Raw genomic sequence first — 19,555 nt, 5'->3', positions numbered from 1 at the left:
TTTCGTTTAAGTATTTCCCAGCATTCCTCCTGTTGTGCTTGGCGCGTGTGTCTCCGAACTCTGCAAAGAAAGCAAAAGTGAAAGCCAGCATGGAACAAGGAGCCCCTTACAGGTTTTGTGTGCTGTCTTGTGAATGACATGTTAAAGTGATATGTAGATCTTGTCTTGACTCCAGAACACACAAACAAAGAAAAACATACCAGTTCCTGCAGATTGAAGATAAGATAATGGCGAACACAGAACTTTTAGCCATGTATTAGAGCTTTGTTCACGGGCACTGGAAATGCAGAAGGTAGAAAGTTTAGGATGATATTGAGTAAAGAAGGAATCAACCGTGGGGAAGTAAGGAGTCAGAAAACTTTCCCAACCTCAACTTCAGATGTAACTCCAAAGGATCAGTTATAGAAAATACAGGTATCTACTTTCTTTCCAAAAGAAGAAGATATGGAAAACAATCCCAGGGAGACAAGAACTGAATGAAGCACCATACAGAATGACCATAAGTGGATGAAAAAGACATGCAACTTTAAACAGACAGCACATTCATCCATGATGACATAAAAAAAAACAAAAAGAGATAAAAAATGATTTGAGCACCTGTGGAACACTATGTATCGTGCATCTGATGCCACCAAGTACCACCACAGACTTCCTAGGAGCACTCTCATGCCCTGATCTGGCTCTGGGAGGAGATCCTCCAAGACCAACCATGAGCTGAGTCATAAGGGGCATGCCCAGACAGTGCCAGGAGTGCACATAGGCACGCAGAGTCCATACACACTTCAGAGTCACATCTGAGTTGCCGTGATAAAATTCACGCACCCTGGATGAGTGATCAAATTGCATTGCTTAAGTTCAATGAGGTGAACAAGAGCAGACCTTTTTTTTCACAGCCAACCTCGATTATAAATTAAAACTAATCACAGGTGAAATCAATTTTAACTTTAATTATGACTCAGCTCCATCATGTGTTCCTGTGAGTCATGCCGTTGTACTGTTGTTTTAGAGTTTAATCAATCAATTACACCTCTGCTTTTCCTGTCTGCACATGTTCAGCTGTGAAAAAGGTTTACAAGGAACTGAGCCTGAGGTTCTGCAGTAACCAGGAAGCGTCTAACCCTAACCCTGCCAAAAAATAAAAATAAAATAGAAGTGGAGTTTGATGTCTGTCTGGACCTGACTTGCATATTTAGATCGGAACCTGACTAATATGAAACATCTTGGATATGGTAATTGTTGTTTAAATTATACTTTCTGTTCTGCATTAACCTTAAAGACGAGATTTAAAATGCAGTATCACTGTTATTTTCCTCTTTGAAATAAACAAGAAGTAGAGTCACTAAAATCTCAGAACCGCATCAGTGCTGGTTTGGTTGTTGCATCTACAGCCTCAGGCACTGCAGCCAAACCATGCTGAGTTTTCAATGTTTGAGTCTTGTGATTCCCAAGGATATGCATTTTTGCTCCGCTCCTACTGACCAACAGTGAAGGACTTTAATGGTCAAGTCTCAGTGAGAAATGTGGATCTGAAGCAGGGTGGGTCTATTAAAATCACGGTGGTCTGTCAGCTTGACCTTGTTAATTGTTTAAAATACACCACTAAGAAAAGACAAAGTCCAACCACAAAAACTAGTTCCTTAGGTAATTTGTGCAAGTAGATTAATCCAATTTAGTTGTTTTATTGTCAAGTGACCTCTAGTGGTTGTATAAACAATGACAGGCTTGTGTTCTTGTGTAGTTTTTGATCTGAACTGTGCAAACTGTGGAAAATGTGACGAACTATAGGAGGGAGGACTGACCATATGTGCCACTGACGTTTCTACTGTAAGCTGTACACGTCTGTGTGTTTTATTCTGCAATGTTTTTGTGTAATCATGACAATCTGCAAAGTTAAAAAATGCTTGGAAGCAATGAAAGCATGTAATGTTTTTTACTTACTATTACGACCTGAGTGCACTTAAGGGGTGGAATATAATTACTGACAACTGTAAGAAATTAATTTTTAAAAAGATGCCAAAAAAGGTCATTTACCAACAGTGATCCCACATTTAATTGGCAAAATCATACTGTGTTTATGAAGGAACACAGCCAATGACAGTTTAATGTTATTTCAAAATCTTTTATTTTATCTCTTCAGTCTCCTAAAATGCACAGAATAAGATGATATTGACAGTGTAAGGCACAGTCTGAAGTCTCTGTAAATGTCATGTAGCACATCAACAACATTTACATTTATCCAAAGAGACTTACAAGAGAGGTATGAGGCAAGGAAAAAAATCTAAGCCAAGGAGAAAAATTAAAGTAAAGTGCTATAATCAGAGATGTTTCCATTACACAAGCTGCAACAACAACATAACTCAGTAACAATCATACACAAGGTGTAATCTCTAATTTGCTGAAGAGCTGATCTTACCTGTTTGGTACAGTACTGTACTGATACTGCTTTTTACACTGAGATGTGACTTTTTTTGAAAAATAATTTAATTTAAAATCCAATACTCTATAACACCAGAACACTACTTGACAGCCATGTGCTTTATTTGATAATCAGTCTTCACCTTCACTGCCAATTTGCAACTGCAATTGAAGTTAAATAAATGTTTTTTTTGTTAGTCGAACCCATCCCACCCCACCACCCAGTCACCCAGTTATCCACAATAACATACACACCATCCAGCGCAAGGCTGCCACCGTACCAACACCTCAACTCTGCCCTGAGAAAGAAAAAAGATCAAAATAATGTAAGACAAATTGTTTTATTACTTATAATAAAGTGATCAATGAGTGTATGCTAAGCTTAAATACAGCATTAAACCCAAGAATACGAACAACACAATGACATACAAGTCAAAGGAGTTATACAGAGAGAGCAACTGTCTAAGAGGCCTTCACAAATTCATTTACTATTTTTCTACATTCATACAATATTGTGGTAAATTCTGAATATATTTTAATGTTTTTGCTGACACATTGATTTATTATGGGTTTGTTGATGCTGTCTGTTATGTGTGTTGGTGTCTGTTGTGTGCTGTTATTAGCAACACTACAGACTTTATGACTCCTAACGAGTTCAACAGTGTTCCTGGATTACTGACCTCTCGGTGTCTCTTTTTTCATAAGGAAAACTAATGAACCATTGTTGAACAGGGCATTCTGAAATTAATGAAAACATGATTCAATAGACATTTTCATGAAAAGACAATATTACAATACAATACAATATTAAAGCGCCTATGTTCAGGGGCTGCTGTCATTATTTCTTCCTCTTAACAGACCATACAATGGGCCAAAGAATGGGTGAGCACACCTGTGGAAGCTCAGTATACATTGTAAATAATATTTTGACCTATCATTTGGCCCTAAAGACGAGTATTAGGCCATGTGAGGCCCCTATCATAAAAATGGTGCGATGGAGAGCACATCCAGTGATTGCACAGACACCATTACAGTACGCCCAGTGACTGAAATAGCTGCCAGCCTTATCTCTGTTTACTGATTGTAACGCTGCTTTAAATACCAACTTAGATACTGGTCACAAAGAAACATCTAACATTTAATGTATGACAGCCATGTTGGTCAGTTTTTGCAAACATATAGAACAGTTTGATCCAAGGCTTTGAACATTTTAATTAAGTGAACATATTTCTGTAAACAGGGAACTTCACACAGATGTAAATATAAGGTTTTGAGTATTAAACGCATTAAACTGAAACAGCAATGTGGAGCAATTCCTCCTACCATTCCTTTTTTCTCTTTCCTTTCCAAAACAACTTTCAGTACTTCATAATTCGTACATTTAATACCTTGCTGCACAGATAAGTGCATGAAGTCAGCTCTTACTGACACAGTTTCTCTTTGCTAAAGCTCTAACATTTTTCATCTTTGACTTACAGTACACAGTAATAAAGCATGACTGATAATCAGATAAGCCTACACATACCACCAGTGTCTGCTTTACCTCCTCCTCGTCTTTCTTTTCTGTGAGGTATATACAGAGTCAGGGGCGCTCTGCTGAGTGGATGCAGGAGACAAGAGATTGGAAGAAACAGATGAAGACACAGGAGAAGCCAGAGAGGAGGACACCGGAGGAGTAATGGAGGAAGATATAGAAGAAGATATAGGGGGGGTGATGGAGAAGGACACAGAAGGGTTAAGGGTGCTGGACACAAGAGGAGTGATGAGGGAGGACATATTAGGAGTGAGAATGGAAGACACAGGAGAAATTAGAGAGGAGGACAGGGGGATTTAATGGGAGGCCATTGTGGTCTGGTGGTGGAGTCTCTGTCTCTGGAAGTGAAGACTCGTCACTGTCTGAGGATGAAGTCTCCTGGGTCCTGAATCCTGAATGACGTGGACATAAGTAGTTGCTTACAACATGAAAACCTATTTAACCTACAAAAAGAAGTACATAATGACACAAAATGAACATTCATACTTCAGCACAGTTACAGTAAATACTGTAGAAAAAGGATCTGGAGCCAAGTTTTCAGTCCAGTAGGTTCACTTCGGTGGAACAAACAACCTAACTCTGCTCTCTTAGCAGCCTCGCTCCCAATTTACAGTTGCATTTGTTTGTTTAAATACACTTATCATGACTTGACTTGGAAATGTTGGGTTTTAAATTATCTGGCAAATGTAAAATCTGCACGGCATCCATTTCTGTGTAAACAACAGTGAAACAAATCTTTTACAGTAATTTAATTTCTGTTCTGTTGTAAACGCCAATTTTGTTTGTGAGCTGTCACTCGTCTGTGAAAATATAGTAAACTGTAATACTGTTTTACCATTAAGAACTTTTTATTTTGAAAAGGACATCTTTAACATGCTCTGTGTCCTTTCGCCATGGACAAAAGCATCCAGCTAAGAACACATTTGCAGTTTTCCTGGCAAGGAGTAGTACTGGATGTCGGTCTAGAAGTTTCCATTTGTGGAGCTGGAACAAAATTGACACTGAATTAGAACAGTGAACATGTGATACACCCACTAGTTGAATCTCTACATCAACATAACACAATCTCGATTTACAAATGGCTTAACGCTGTTTCTTTTTCAAGAATACAAAGAGGAGTAGTGCTCCAATCTATTTTAGAAATAAACAATCTGATGAATGAATGGGAAAATATAATAAAAGGTTTAATATCCAATTTACTGGTTGGTGTATTAAAAGAAAATACTTACATGTGTGGTGCACCATTTGTGACCCATATGGTTCCAGTTATCTTGCCAGAGACATTTTGGCTGTAACAGCTGTTGTATTACTATCTTTTACCTTTCCTTATCTGTGCTGCCTTGTATATGTTTTAACTAAATCAAAAACCATTGAGTTACTGTTAGCCTTTAAACAGATCATTAATTATTTTACTTTCTGACGTTTCTCCAGAATTATGCTTTAAATAACAATCAACCTGGCACAGGTTACACTAAAGTGTAAAGCGATATAGATAAAAGTTTAATGTCGCAACAGTTAAAATATTAATAATGTAATAAGTACATTAAATGAGGTAATTAAGTGCCACAGATAAGTGTAAGATCAACATTACCGTGTTAATACCAGACGGCGAAACAACATTAAAACGTACAGATTTTATTTATATATTACTTACTTTTATTATATTTTATAATTTATGTTTGTCACCAAATTCAGGAAATGCTCCTGTGGGTCGTAAACTACGGTGGCCCGGAGAGCTCAGTGCGGTACACAAACATCTGAACACAAACAAATTCAAAAGAAAAGTGCACAGATTTCTCAAATCAAATACACAACATACAGAGTAAAGCAGCAACCGAATGCCTGAACACAAGCTAAGGTAAGTGCTGAAATGACGGGAAACAACATAAACAGCAGCACAACTGCAGAAAACACAAAATAATAGACTGTGAGTTGCATGCATTGTTTTTTGTGTGCATTGGTGTGTTTTTTGTAATGTAAGAATGTTTGCAGCGTGTTTCTTTTTGTTTTGGAGCCTTTCTTTGTAAACAGACTTGTGTTTTCATGGGATATTTTCTTAATTTTTAATGCATTTCTGGCTTTTTCTATGTTGTCAAAGTCCCAGTGTTTTGAGTTCTCAGTCCCATAGTAAGTATCAAACAGCCTATGGTCATTGAGGTTGGACTTGTTAAGACAGAATGCAATAAAGATGTGTTAAATTGCCCCAGAGCTATTAAGATACTCATTTGCAATTAAAGAACCCAAGTAATCAAATTTTTTATATCACAACTCGACAGTATAAATAAAATACACTGATTCATGTATGATTTGCATGTGAATGGTAATTTAGCCTCAAACAATCATTCAGTATTGACAAGAATCCAAATCCCGCTTCGCCTTGAGGGACCACAGAAATGGTTGTTGCTGAATGTCTGTGGTGTCCCAGTATTATTGTGCTGCATGTGTGTAAGAAACATTCCCTTTGCTCTCCCCAACTACTGAATCACACACATTCACATGTAGTCAAAATCATTTAGCCTAGGGGAAGAGGCACATCGAGGGATTGTTACATGGAGATGTAAAGACTGAAAAGTGATGAACTGACCTTTCTGCAGAATGCATGTTGAAAGCCATGAGCTGGACTGTCTCCTGCTAACCCTCCTGCTTTGACCCTTTAGTTTAATAATATATTTTAAAGTTGCCAACAAAACATTGTCCGAAACACTCAAACAACACTGTGACATTACTTTAAGATTTAAGACATACTTTAAGACTGCTGCATTTTTTTCATTTTACCACAAGAGGTCAGACTGTTCCTAACCTGTGTTATCCTCAGTGTTGAGGGTCAGTATTTTTTTTAAGTTTTTCAAGATATTTTGTAGATTGTCAATATTATAAAGACATTTTAGAATTGTGCATGAGTTTATTGAGCATTTTTACTCTGGTTGGTCATCTTACATCTTATGTTATTATGTTCTAGGTTATGTTGGAGCTTCCCTTGAGGTGGTGTCAGGAACAAATAGTGAAATTAGTCCATAAGGTAGCTTTGTGGTCTTTGTAAGGCTTTTCCAGGTACCTTCAATCAACTCTGAAATACAAATCCCTTTAAAATAAAAATTGTATTTTCCTTCCCTCATCAGACCACCACCAAAGATTCACGGACCGTTGGTGCCCCCAGCAAATTCAGAAGACACTTCAGTGGTCCCTACTGATATTTCAAGCTAATAAAATTAAAAAATTAAATTAAAATTAAAGTTAATTTACGCCTGTCTTAATGTTCTTAAGCTGGTTTCCATGTGATAAAAATCATTCAGCTGGGGTATATATTGTTGAGATATGATTCTTTTACTCTTCTCCCCTCAAACAACAAGAGCAACAAGAGCAGAACAAAAAGGGGACAGGCTGTTTTAAAGGGAATATGGACCTTTATCAGCACATTCACACAGCTCTTCCTGACTGAGCCATTTGTCCTTTAAATGTTGACATCTGCTAACTTTATCTGCACCATCTTCCTCTGTCCATCAAATAATGTTTGTGTCGCTTCCTTTCTCTGGTTAGGTGTGAAAAAATAAAAAGCTTTAAAAGCATCGAGCGGCCTGGTTGCCATGGCAACAAGATTTGCCTCCATGATGGAGGCAGTGATGATGTCAGTGATGCCCCGTTTACATTGTCTGTGCCATGAGGACGAGCAGGGAGAACAGAAGGAAAGACGGGAGTAATGTGTCTGAACGTTTCTTTATGTGTGTGTGTGTTTGTGTGTGTGTGTGAGAGAGAGAGAGAGAGAGAGAGAGAGAGAGAGAGAGAGAGAGAGTGTTAACAAGGTCACTTGAGACACCTAATGATGTGCATACAGGTGTGATGGTGCATGTTATCAAGTCTGTACAGTGTGCCTGAATTGTATTGAAAACTATAAATTCCAGATTAGCTCAACATTTTGCAGAAGAGACTTCAGAGAAACAATGATATACACCATACACCATATCTGATAAATACAGCAAATAGTAATCTGAGTGTGATTATTTGTGTCATCTGGGCAGTAGAGGCAGATCAGAGAAATAAATAACTCTAGTGCTGTTGCGATCTCTATTATCTAGAAGCCACTGGATGATTTGTTAAGCTCTTGTGTCCTAAATGCTGATAGATTCTGTCATGTAAGCTTTAATGTGCTATATCATACAGTAAGTAATTACATATCATTATGGCACCAGTATAAAAAAACTCCAGAATTTTATATATATTATATTTTTTCATGTTTTAGTGCAATGCTCTTATGTTTTCTAGAGAATATAGAATATTGTATTGACGATAGCAATAAACCTTCAGCATAATGTATAATATGTCTCTGTTGTCAGACTGATCTAAAAACTAGCAACACACCCTTTTCATATTTTTTCTGTATGTAATTAATCCCCAGGTTGTTCTTTTGAGGTCATATTGTATTTTTTATTTGAGAGATTTCATTTCTGAATTGCACTAAGTAGGTGAAATTGGAGATAGTAGTTTAGGAGTTTTGGCAGCTGAGTCCATCTGTAGGGAGGACAGTATTTCATTGATCTGAACAGTTTGAGCATGTGGTACAGATAATGTTATGATATCCTGGGATCAGACTTCATATAAAGATAAAACAGCCCCTTTTAGATCCCCGTCACACAGTTCACTGTATAATAGAGGATACAACAAGTAGACATTACAATGTAGAACGCAGGACATTGGATGTTCTGCACAATACATTTAACATGTATGTACACATACGTACAGCTCTGTCACTGAGCTCTCAGGGAGAGTTTACTACAGACAGTGCGATGGAGAGGAAGAATAGAGGGGAGGAGAGTAGAAGAACTAAGGGGAGGAGATTCAGAATCGTCAGCAAACAGACATTCATGCTTTCTCCCCTTTTTCCTCACTCTCTCTCTCTCTCACTGTCTCTGTCCCCCCTCCCCACTCTTTGTCTGTGTCGCTCTCTCACCTCTCTTCGCCTATACAGAGAAGTCAGCCTACAGCTCATCTGGCATCCAGTCTCACTTTCCCCCTGCCTCAGTTCTTCTCTCCTCTCTGCTCCTCTGCTTCTACTGCTGCCTCTTTTTCTCCCCTGCTTTCCCCACTCCTCATCCTCCTCATCCTCAAGCCACAATGGTGAACAGATAACTGCTTGGCCGTCCTGAGACCATGGGTGCCTGCCTCTGCAAAGGTCACAAAGGTCAGTGCCTGACTCCACCTGTTCGTGCGTCCATTTCTGTGTGTCGGTTTAAGTGTTGGATCAACCTGCAGGAAGTGTTAAGAGCAGCCAACAAACATTCGAAGGGCTCCACAACATAAATTCTGCCATGAAAGCGTTCAGTCGAAAACTTATTTGAATGAATCCACTGAGGCTGCTTTGGAAACAATACTTGAGGGCAGAAGGTTGATGAGGGATTGTGAGGATCAGCAGAGGACCACAGTGGCTTTAGGATGTTACTGATCTAACCAAAGCTCATCTAGAACTTGTCGTGACTTGAAGATGTGATTTCAGTGGCAATTTCCTCTCTCAGTTGTGTTTGATGCATCTTAAAAGTTGTACAAGCTTCCTTTGATGCCTCCAAACAACCTGTAACGTTGACAGTACAACATTAAACATCACATCTCATTCTCAAACTTCAGTCCCAGCCTCAATCTGTGATGCTGTCGGGAAACATTTTGCGAGACAATGTGCGCATTTGTTCAGAAAGGTCTTTAAACATGGTGAAGGCTACTGAAGCTGGAAGGAAATCAGGAAGGCAGCTGTGTTTGTCTGTGAAGCTCCAGACAAACAGATAAGAGATACATGTGCATGTGTGTGAATGAACGTGCTAGTAAGTCAGGCTAGGATTTAACCCCAGGAGGGCAAGAGATTGGCTTCAGGAATATTGATTTGTGCTTTCTTGACTTGGTAATAGCATCTGATAAGGCCAGAGACCAGATTTCGTCTGTACAGTGCGTCCACTATGTGTACGTGTATGTGTGCTGGCAACCGTGACTTAAGTAATTGAAAGGGTATCACTCGCCTCCTGTTGCTGTGGTGTTTCCATAGCGACAGCCAATTGTCTTGACAACACCTCCCAGGGGAAGTCCCAAGTGTGTGTCTGTATTTGTGTGTGTGTGTGGCCACTGACCTTTCTAATGATGTTAATCCTCCATTGCACTGACCTGCACTTCATCTCCTCTTGTCATTCATACGAGCCTCATCACTCATAAAGCAAGGAGACCAAGTGTGAGCCGGTGCAAAATTAAATATGCTAAGGGGCTCCGCTTAAATGGTTTTATGAAGATTCAACACGCTCTCATCCTCCCCTCCCAACCTCTGTTGCTCTGTTTCTCATCCATTATATATGAGTCTCGTTTGACCCCTGCCCGTTGGAGAGAACGGAGTTTGGCTTTAAAAACTGTGACTTCTGACTTGAAACACACACTAAACAACAGAAACCGCTAAACACAGGGCATTAACCTAACACCTCCGTATGGTGTGTGATTCCCTACAGAGCTCCACATTCCCATGACAGCCCTGCAGGCCCAGACGGAGGAGGGTCAGCCGTCCTCGGTCAAGGTTAGTAAAAGCTCTAACCTTCAACATGTAGGTTTTAGCCTGACATTGACTTTTTCAGTGTAAAAGCTTTCACTGGATATGTTTTCTAGAAAAAATGCTAATGATAATAACTGCTGGTGTTTATTTCCAATGATGTGATCACCACAGAAAATTCTGTTCGACTAAATTGAACTGGTGTAGAAGAACAAATCTTACCTCAGATACTGCAAATAAACACCTGCATCTTTAAAGGGCGACTTCACATATTTTCAACTTCAGTGATTTGGTTCTAGCCTGGGGAGTATTTGATTGGTATTAAACTACTCTCTACCTCGTCTATAAATTTCAAATATCTCTCTGATCCTAGGTGAAAAATGCCCCAGGTGTCGTCATCTGGAGCAGAGTTTTAGCTCAGATAATGTCATTTGAAGGGGTTCCAGAGAAGCAGGTCAATCTTAACTATAATCTCCATAGTACGAACAGCCAGGCAACATAAATAGTAAAAATATAGTTTGATACAGAGAAGACAATGTGAAGTTCAATATACACACACTCCCCAAACTAGAGCCATATGAGGCATGTTGAAAATCAGTGAAGTTGCCATTTTAATACCGTTAAAGATAAAAATGAAAATGTGGGCACAATTCTCGTGATTGAATAAGCCTGAAATGAACGGATCAGGTCAGAGGCTCAATTTAAAATGATCAGTAATTCTTTCAACACGTGGATTTAGCTTGTAATTTAGCTAATTATCTGCCTATGACATGTTTATAGCTCAGGGAGATGAGTGTAACTGTAGACAGGAAGAGTGGCTCCATTTTATGGTTAATATCTCCTTCACGCATAACATGTTCAGTCTGCACCTCATCCAGGCGCCATCACACTCTCTGTGCACACTTCTGGAGAGACATTTCCTGCTTTTTTATCAACTCGTTTAAGCTTTTCCTTTAGAATAGTTATTAAAAGGAACATCACCAGCATTTATAAATGCTGAAATACTCAATCACACACTGAAAGAATTATAGCTGTAAATATTTAGTGAGTAATGTCATTGAGCTGGTGTCTTTTATATCAGAAACTGGTAAATACTGTATACAGCACACAAATTCTTCAGAGGAAGTCATGGAATTGAAATCAATGGCAGTATTATTGTCATAATTATATGTTAGGTTTTTATTTAATTTTTTTGGTTTTGTGTTTAAGAGGATAGCTAGCTGGGATTTATTCACTGGCACACAGTAGTTTTTATCCTCTGACAATGGTTTCTTATGTTTGTTTTAACTGTTTTGAGGAATCACTTATGAAGAGACAGAAAGGATTCAAATGATCTTGTGCTTTGATCACTTTTGGCAACGAAGCAGCAGCATGATCATTTGAAAAACTGAAAAAGTAATAATTTGCCCCACTAGTCTTTTTGTTTTCCTACTTCGGTCATTTTACACTCTAGTGACTTTAATGCAGGATGGTCTCATCTATAAAACTTAATTTGAAATGTTTTCCATCAGTTTGAATTTGAACACTGCACCATGTACTGATGTGTGAGGATGCGCTCGCAATCATATTTTCTTTGAAAAAGCTTGAAGGTTTCACTCCCTCAGACCAGAAAATATTAAACCAGGAAAAATCAATTTGAAGTGCAGCTTCTCTTTCTATACTGATTGGAGCTACTTGGCTATAAACACCATATGGGCTAGAGTTGTACACAATACATTTTTTTATTGCACCTCATTCAGATTGGGCGTGAAGGCAGCAGGTAAAAAAGGCGGGGTGTTATTGTCATTTTCACCATGTGGGAAATCTATTAAGTGAGCTATAACACATATGACGTGACTGTCAGAGTAGAGAGATACGAAGAAATGTTCACCTATATGTGTTAACAGGTGCTCTTTGTCACAACTGTTTGTCTTTGCAATGGTGTAATCTCTCCTGGGCATGAATCCCATAAAAAAATGCCATAAACGCAGTGTTGACAAGCTAAAATGAAGCCGTTTCATTAGTTCTCACTGGAAATACAGGCTTTTCGCCTTCTGTCAATTTCTCCTTGTTGTTGGTGCAGGATAGCCAGAATCCCTCCAATGGCAGTGTGGGAGATAAAACCAGCCGCTATGACATCGCTGAGCTGGCCACCTCCTCTTTGATGGGTGAGACACACACACACACACACACACACAAACACAGACACACTCAAAGAGATTTAGGTCATGTTGTGTTTCATTATGAATCAAACATGTGACACTGGGAAAAAAGCAAGTTGGGAAATTGCATTGCCAACCTCCCGTGGTTTTAATGAAATTTCCCTTATTCCTTCTCTGCCTCGTACACACATACATGCTATGACACCAATATACCCAGACTAACACGAGTTAATAATCATGTACAAGTACACACACATTTCCTTCTGCCATTCGATGTTCTTCTCCATCTTTAACTCTGACTTCCTCTGCTCTTCATGTCGCTGCCTCCTACTCTTTTATCATCCCCTTTTCTCCATCCTGCTCCTGTCTGCCTCATCTCTGCTGCTTCCCTCTTTCTCTGCAGGAGGATAATTATCTGAGCTAATGTGTTATGCCTTGCTGAACCTTTTCCAGTGAAGGCGCCTTTATTACTCTTACAGTACAATAATGAAGGCCATGAAAACCTCATGATTATGTTAGACAAATATAGACATTCATGAGGACGAATTTGAAGCTGACACCTGCTCTGAGAGTGACAGAATTGGTCCATTAATAAGATATTTAAAAGATATTTTAACATTTCCCAATTAAATAACTTGTCAGGCACCATTTAAACTGGCAAAACAAGTTCTGTAGACTTGCACAGTCACAAAGTGCAATTGACAATCGAACCGTTAAATAAATCACACTGTGCAAACTAATATATTTTTGTGTAAATAGAATTAAATTAGAAAAATATGCAGACATTGCTGCTTTTATTTTTTGTGTATTAGGTTTGATAGATATGTATCAAGGTGATGCAATTCAATTTAAACAGCTAACACCTACAAACTAAAATTATTTGGAATAAATACAATTAGATTCCACAAGTTTAATAGTGAATCAAACAAACGAGATGAATATGGGTTACAGTGAAATAATGGTATTTAAAACTAAGTTCTTAAAATTGAGGTGCATGTAGTTATCTGCTACATGCCATTTACAGTATATTAATTATCAGTATCCTCGTTGTGTTAAAAAAAAGGAAAGGTAATTGCAATGTGGTTTTAGTATTTTTTTTTCTACAAGAACATAAGTAAGGTTGCAAATAAATGTAATTTAGATAAATTTGATAGTGGAGATCCCGACATTTCACCTACTGTCACCAAAAAACACCTGCTAAGTTAACGACATTCCCGTCTCCTGAGCTATGCTTCGTGAGAGTACTAATTATAATTAAATATAAGTAAATTGTCAGCATGTTAGCATTTAGCTCTAACCACTGCGGTGCTGGTTTCACACTGCTGCTGTGACTTAATGACCTAAATTTGAACTATATCAACCATCAGGGAGCCATGATTCACACAATACAATAACCTATAGGTGATTTTATTAAACCTGCATCATAATATACAACTTACAAATTACTGTTGACCCATTTGTTTCCCTCAACATGTAATATTGTACATGCTTTTTATATGGTAGGGGAGCTTTAAGAGAGAAGTTTGAATTGCTCAATTTTATATAAAAGCGAGTGCCAATTTTATGCACAAACATAATTTTAATAACAGGCTGTTTCCATTGAATCACGCTTTGAAATTACTGTAATCAGTGTATCAAATAACCGTGGTGACTTCACAGTAACAAGACTAAGTTCAAAAAGATGAAGAGCAAAATTAGCATGAAATAAATGTGAGGTGACCAAATGTAGGATTGTGAAATATAATCTCCTCCAGCTCCACTTACCTACTGAAGTCAGTCTTCCAGTTAATGCAGGTTTAAGCTTTTTTGCTTCCATCCAATTGAAAACCCATAATATGTTTTAGCTTTTGTCTCCTCTGGAGCTGCAGTGCCTTCAAAACCCTTTATTAGCTTCCCTATACATACAAATGAGGAGGAGATCTTGGCTAGTTAGATTCTGCTCGCTACACTCTGAGAGCACATTCACAGCTTTACCGTCTTGTGGGATGCTATAACAAGTAGTACTTGGTCCATTTCACAATGCATTGTGGACAGTAAACCACAAAATACATTGCTGCTCTGTGCACATAACACATACTAATATATGCAAACTTTGCCTCTTCGCCATCGAGAGCTAAAACTGAGCTTCATAACCGAGTCGTCACAGTGCGAGTACAGGGTGAGACAGCAGTGGGCGTCACAGTGCACAGAAAAACACAACGTCTCAAGGTGCTGAGCTCAAATGAAAATAACATGTTATGATGTTTTTCTCAGTTTCAATTTGCTGAAGCTGCCAACTCTCCTGGCCCCTTTCTTTTAAGTGCATTCGTTTCCCTTTCACTACTGTTACCTGTTTTTCTCATCTCATGCCCTGTCCTCCTCTCTTCCTGTGATGACATTTATCCACCTTTTTCCCTGTCATTTCTTATCTTAACCTTTATTCTCTGTTCTGTTTTCCACCTTTGCCTCCTTAACCTTTAGATTTTTTGTTCTCCTGCACAGTTTAATTTTTAATTTTCCTGTTCTGGGGTTTGCAGTCACTTTCACTCATTGCTTCCAAAGACCCTTATACCCTTGTCTCTTCTGATTAAAGAAATAATGGCTCCTTTGTTGTTTTGTCCAGTGATTCTACAGGTTATGAATAACATATTACTGTAGAGACACAGTGGAGACTGCTACAGACGACAGGCACACAGCAACTCTAATAAATGTCACTTGACAGTCTAAGGACAGAAACAAGCTGTAGATTCCATGCTTGGATCTGAGTCAGACTTCAGTCACAACACCTGACCATCGTGGGACCTAAAACACTTTGAAAACAAAACTAATGTTTCAGAATTTGACCATATGAAATCCCAGAGCAACAAAAAATAAACCCTGTAATATGTGGTTCTGTCTATACACAGCTTGAATTATTAAGGTATGCGGAGGTAGCAGCAGAAGTACAAAGCTGCAATTGGGCAAATAAGGCACAAGTTCACCCTGAATGGTAATAGAGCTTGACGCTAAACTGAATTAATTAGATTTATTTTTATTTGTTCTTTTTTATATGGTTGGAAATGGTAACATGTAATTGATGAAATTGACCAAATATAGGAGTCAGGTCTCCCTGACCTCTTGGGCAACGTATGACACGATGGCCTCATTTGTAGTTGTTTTTGCTCAGGGGGTCATAGTGCATATAGAAGAGTTGGAGTGTTCCTGTGGGCAGATTATTTTTAGTGCTGGAACACAAACATAATACAAGGTGTGAATTTAAAGGCTGCATCTGCGAGCACGACAGACAGAAAACAATTCTGCTCATTAGTCTGGGCTCCTGGTGTGTGCCACAGCAGTCGACTGAACAGCATGAAGATACTACTTTGTTCAATCTACGCCTACCCTGCTGTGTACAGTAACTAACCCTGGTGCTATGTGCAGGTGTCCAGTCCAGTTTAGAAATACAAACAACAGGAGCACATGGATTAGTATGTGCAGTTTAGTAGTCTAGAATAAACTCCAAGCTCTAGAATGAACTGAAGAATAGACATGAAGGAAAGAACCGGGGTTGAGATCAGTCAGGTAACAAGGTACCAGCTGAAAACACATAACAGGCGAAACCCCACAAACACGATCTTCGAGTTTATCTCCACAGGTGACATTCATCTGAAAATTCACAATCTATGTGAAAGAAGTTAATTTAAAACATTGTAAAGACACCTTGATAATGATGCACTGATAATTTCCCCAGACTAGTGACCTTCTTGCCTTAAAAACAGAAAACTCTGACAGAAAACAGTCTGTCCTCTGGTTACATCTGAAACAACAATTCAAACTTTAAAATGAGTCCAAAGTTCTTTTGTTTTGTGTTTGCCATTTTGTGTAAATTGATTATTTTTCCACCAAGTTATAACGAGTTTTCACTGGATTTTCTGTCATGTTGTGCTGTAATAAAATGCTAAAAAAAAACCCAAATCACAGCAGCAGCTGTTACAATCAATCTTCCATTTCAATCTTCTCCTGTTTGATTTTTGTGGAGCACTGCATCACAAGGCAGCAGTAGAAATGCTTCATATCATGATTGTGTTTATGCAAAAGGGAGTAAATGTTCACCTTCAAAGTCTGAATGATGCTGAAATGTAGAATTTCTACATGCTTTTGATTTTTATTTTTCTGTATGTCTGACTTTTTATTTCCCTGACTGGCATATTTTCCCCGACTCTTCATTTGTTTCACCTTTTCATCTGACTATCTCCTTGTTTCTTTTACACACACACTTGCATATTCCATCTTTTCAGCCATGTCCGTTATTCCTAAACCACTTTATAAACATGTTTCCCCCTCTCCTCCTGTTATTTAGGTCTGGTAGCCACGATAAAGGAGCATATCACCAAGCCAACAGCAATGGCCCAGGGGCGAGTTGCTCACCTGATTGAGTGGAAGGGCTGGGGTGGAGGCGGTGAGGCTGGGCAACGTGTGGGTGGTTGGAGTGGGGCCTGGGGTAAAGGAAGTGGAAGCTGGGCGGGCATGGGTGCCGAGCTGCAGGAGGATGAGCAATTCTACTCCCAAATGACGGATGAAATCAAGGAAGCCCGCTTCGCAGCAGGTGAGACAGACAGATTGGTTTAATTCAAGAAAAAAAAGATTTGGTCAGTGGAGGTGAGTCAGGGCTCAGGCTCCTCTGGGCATTGTTATCATTGATTGGCCTGTGCAGAGCGAGTGTCTACAAAAATCAATAGCCCTTAAGTTGTCCCATGACAGTGACTCAAATCTGGGGCACTTATTCGATTTCCGATCGTTGGTGAGGCTGGTAAAAAACAGCAGGCGGTCAGGCTACAAGTAAATCAACATAAATGTTTTCGTGTGCCTTTTGTTTCACAGGGGTAGCAGAGCAGTTTGCCCTGGCTGAGGCAGCCATGAATGTGTGGTCCATGGGAGACGGCTCAGAGCAGCCCTCCACCAGCCTACAAGGTCGGTCATGTAAAAGGATTACACGTGTCATTGGACCTGTCAGTTTAAAGATTTTCCAAGGGGTCTGCTGCAAACTATACAGATCACACTGTGTCTGAACAAAAAAGATTAAAACCAATTATCATATTTATGTGAATAATGAACAAGGCAAATGATTAGAAACACATCTGAAATAGTGTCTGTTTGGGTTTGATGGTAAAGTTGAAGTATGATTTTACCTACAAGTCATTTTTCCAAAGTGTCTTGCATTTGTGAAACAAATAAAATAGAACTGAATTATTTCCTGTTTCACAAGATTATGCAAATATAATTTCTTAAAGACATGGCATGATTTCACCATAATGGTATTACAGAGCACACAACATAATTATGATGGCAGCCCCATTTATGCAGATGAAGGTTGAGTAGCAACATTTGTTTTTAATTTTGCCCACGGGAGTGAACACGTTTAATGACATTTTGTCTCTTGAAGTTCTGTTTTAAGCCATCTTGCTAGCATGGCTAAAGGAATAATATTAACTCAGGGCAATACCTTGGGCGAGGATGAGGATTTAGATGAAACTGTGTGAACAATCATCAGGTCTCTATTGGATAAATCCTGTATGTTGATCATAACTGAAGCATTACTAACTTAAATTAAAATGTAGTGATTTCAGCTCATCGCAGAATATCTCAAACATAGTTTTAATTTCAAATCACCTTCTACTCTACTTTGTAGTAGCTAGTTCAGAGTAATAGCACAGCACCTTTTTAAAATACAGTTTCATTACTGAATCCATCTGTACTATTTCTACAGCGGAAACAGCTGTAGCATTAAGCCTCTCTACAACATGAGAGGACCCAGCTGCCACTCTTTACTTTGCATTGATTCTTTTTGTTTTTGAAGAGATTTTCTGATACTGTTATTATCCTCGTCAGCGGCACAGAGCCACTTCTTGTCTCAGTTCCTGCTGGACGGTGGCAGTGTTGGCGTTCCTCAGCACCTGTACAACATCCACACCCAGACTTATGGCAACAACAGGGCCGTCAGCCTGGTCCCTCCGCCACCAGCTCACTTTATGTGCTCAGCTTCCATCACTCAGCAGGAGAGAGGTCATTCAATTGAGGAAAGAGGCACTGTGACTGCAGAGGCTGTCGTCCGACACGTGGACAGCAGCTCGCTCTCTGAGGATGATGTTTTTTATAACTAGAGTTTACAGGAAAACAAGCCAGACATCTTGGTGGCATTCTCTAAAATGGACTTCACTGAGAGGATCTGAGTCTCAAGCACCAGCAACGACTGATACAAAAATATACACAGACATCTGTGAGACATCTCAAGAGGCAATTCTTGAAATGGCTTGTCTGAAAGGATTTAATCCTGCTCCTCAGATACAAAGAGTTGAAATAGTATTTATTCTTTGTTTTTTCTCCCTTTACTGAATGTACATAGTTCCACTATCACATTTAATTTTTTATTCAATGTACATTAAAAACTTTCATATTAAATGTAGAACTGAACTGTGAAGAGTCAGATGACACTGGTGTAAATATATTGTTATAAAATCTCAGTTTTAAGAGACGTGCTGTGTAAGGCTGTCCACTTCTGTTTTAGATCCTTTAACAGATTGTACAGATTCATTTGAAGTTCGACCCACAGAGAAGCCAAACAAATTGAAAATGTGTCTCTTTGGATATTTTTCATTTGAAACACAAAAGAAGTCTTTCACTTTCACCCAATTCTAACTATGATTAGCCATGATTCACACTTTTCTATCCGATGGTGACGAGTGCAGGGGAGCAGCGTGTAGGAAAACTGAACGGGAGGAGGACACCGAATCTGTCAGCGTGTGTGTGGTTGGTGTTTCTGCATACTTGTCAGCAGCACGTGTGTTTGTGAGTGAGATATGGTTGGAGAATGGTGTTGTTTTAGCAGTAAAAAGTGAAGCTGTGGTGTGTGGTGCATTGTGGTGACAATAACCAAACCCACTCCTGTGTTGAGATCTAATTAGCGCCCCAGTGCAACAGAGATATGTACAGTTGATG

General features: G+C 39.0%; 1 protein-coding gene across 1 annotated transcript; it reads left to right on the top strand.

The window, feature by feature from the left end:
• The first annotated feature begins 9,005 nt into the window (after positions 1-9,005).
• On the top strand, positions 9,006-18,720 carry fam131c (family with sequence similarity 131 member C). Its single transcript, XM_026368831.1, has 6 exons — positions 9,006-9,125; positions 10,423-10,487; positions 12,523-12,607; positions 16,920-17,165; positions 17,441-17,530; positions 18,449-18,720. Exons 1-6 carry the CDS (start codon positions 9,095-9,097, stop codon positions 18,718-18,720), a joined length of 789 nt encoding a protein of 262 aa, XP_026224616.1. The 5' UTR covers positions 9,006-9,094.
• The last annotated feature ends 835 nt before the right edge of the window (positions 18,721-19,555 follow it).

Source organism: Anabas testudineus, chromosome 7 (genome assembly GCF_900324465.2).
Source record: "Anabas testudineus chromosome 7, fAnaTes1.2, whole genome shotgun sequence".
Taxonomy (NCBI): domain Eukaryota; kingdom Metazoa; phylum Chordata; class Actinopteri; order Anabantiformes; family Anabantidae; genus Anabas; species Anabas testudineus.
The sequence above is the reverse complement of the archived record's forward strand: the minus strand, read 5'-3'. Positions and strand labels throughout refer to the sequence as shown.

Excerpts from the sequence above, each read along its gene's own strand:
- fam131c (XM_026368831.1), top strand. The coding sequence starts at position 9,095 with ATGGGTGCCTGCCTCTGCAAAGGTCACAAAG. Across the intron at positions 10,488-12,522 it reads GTCAGCCGTCCTCGGTCAAG|GATAGCCAGAATCCCTCCAA; the intron begins GTTAGTAAAAGC and ends TTGTTGGTGCAG. Across the intron at positions 12,608-16,919 it reads GGCCACCTCCTCTTTGATGG|GTCTGGTAGCCACGATAAAG; the intron begins GTGAGACACACA and ends CCTGTTATTTAG.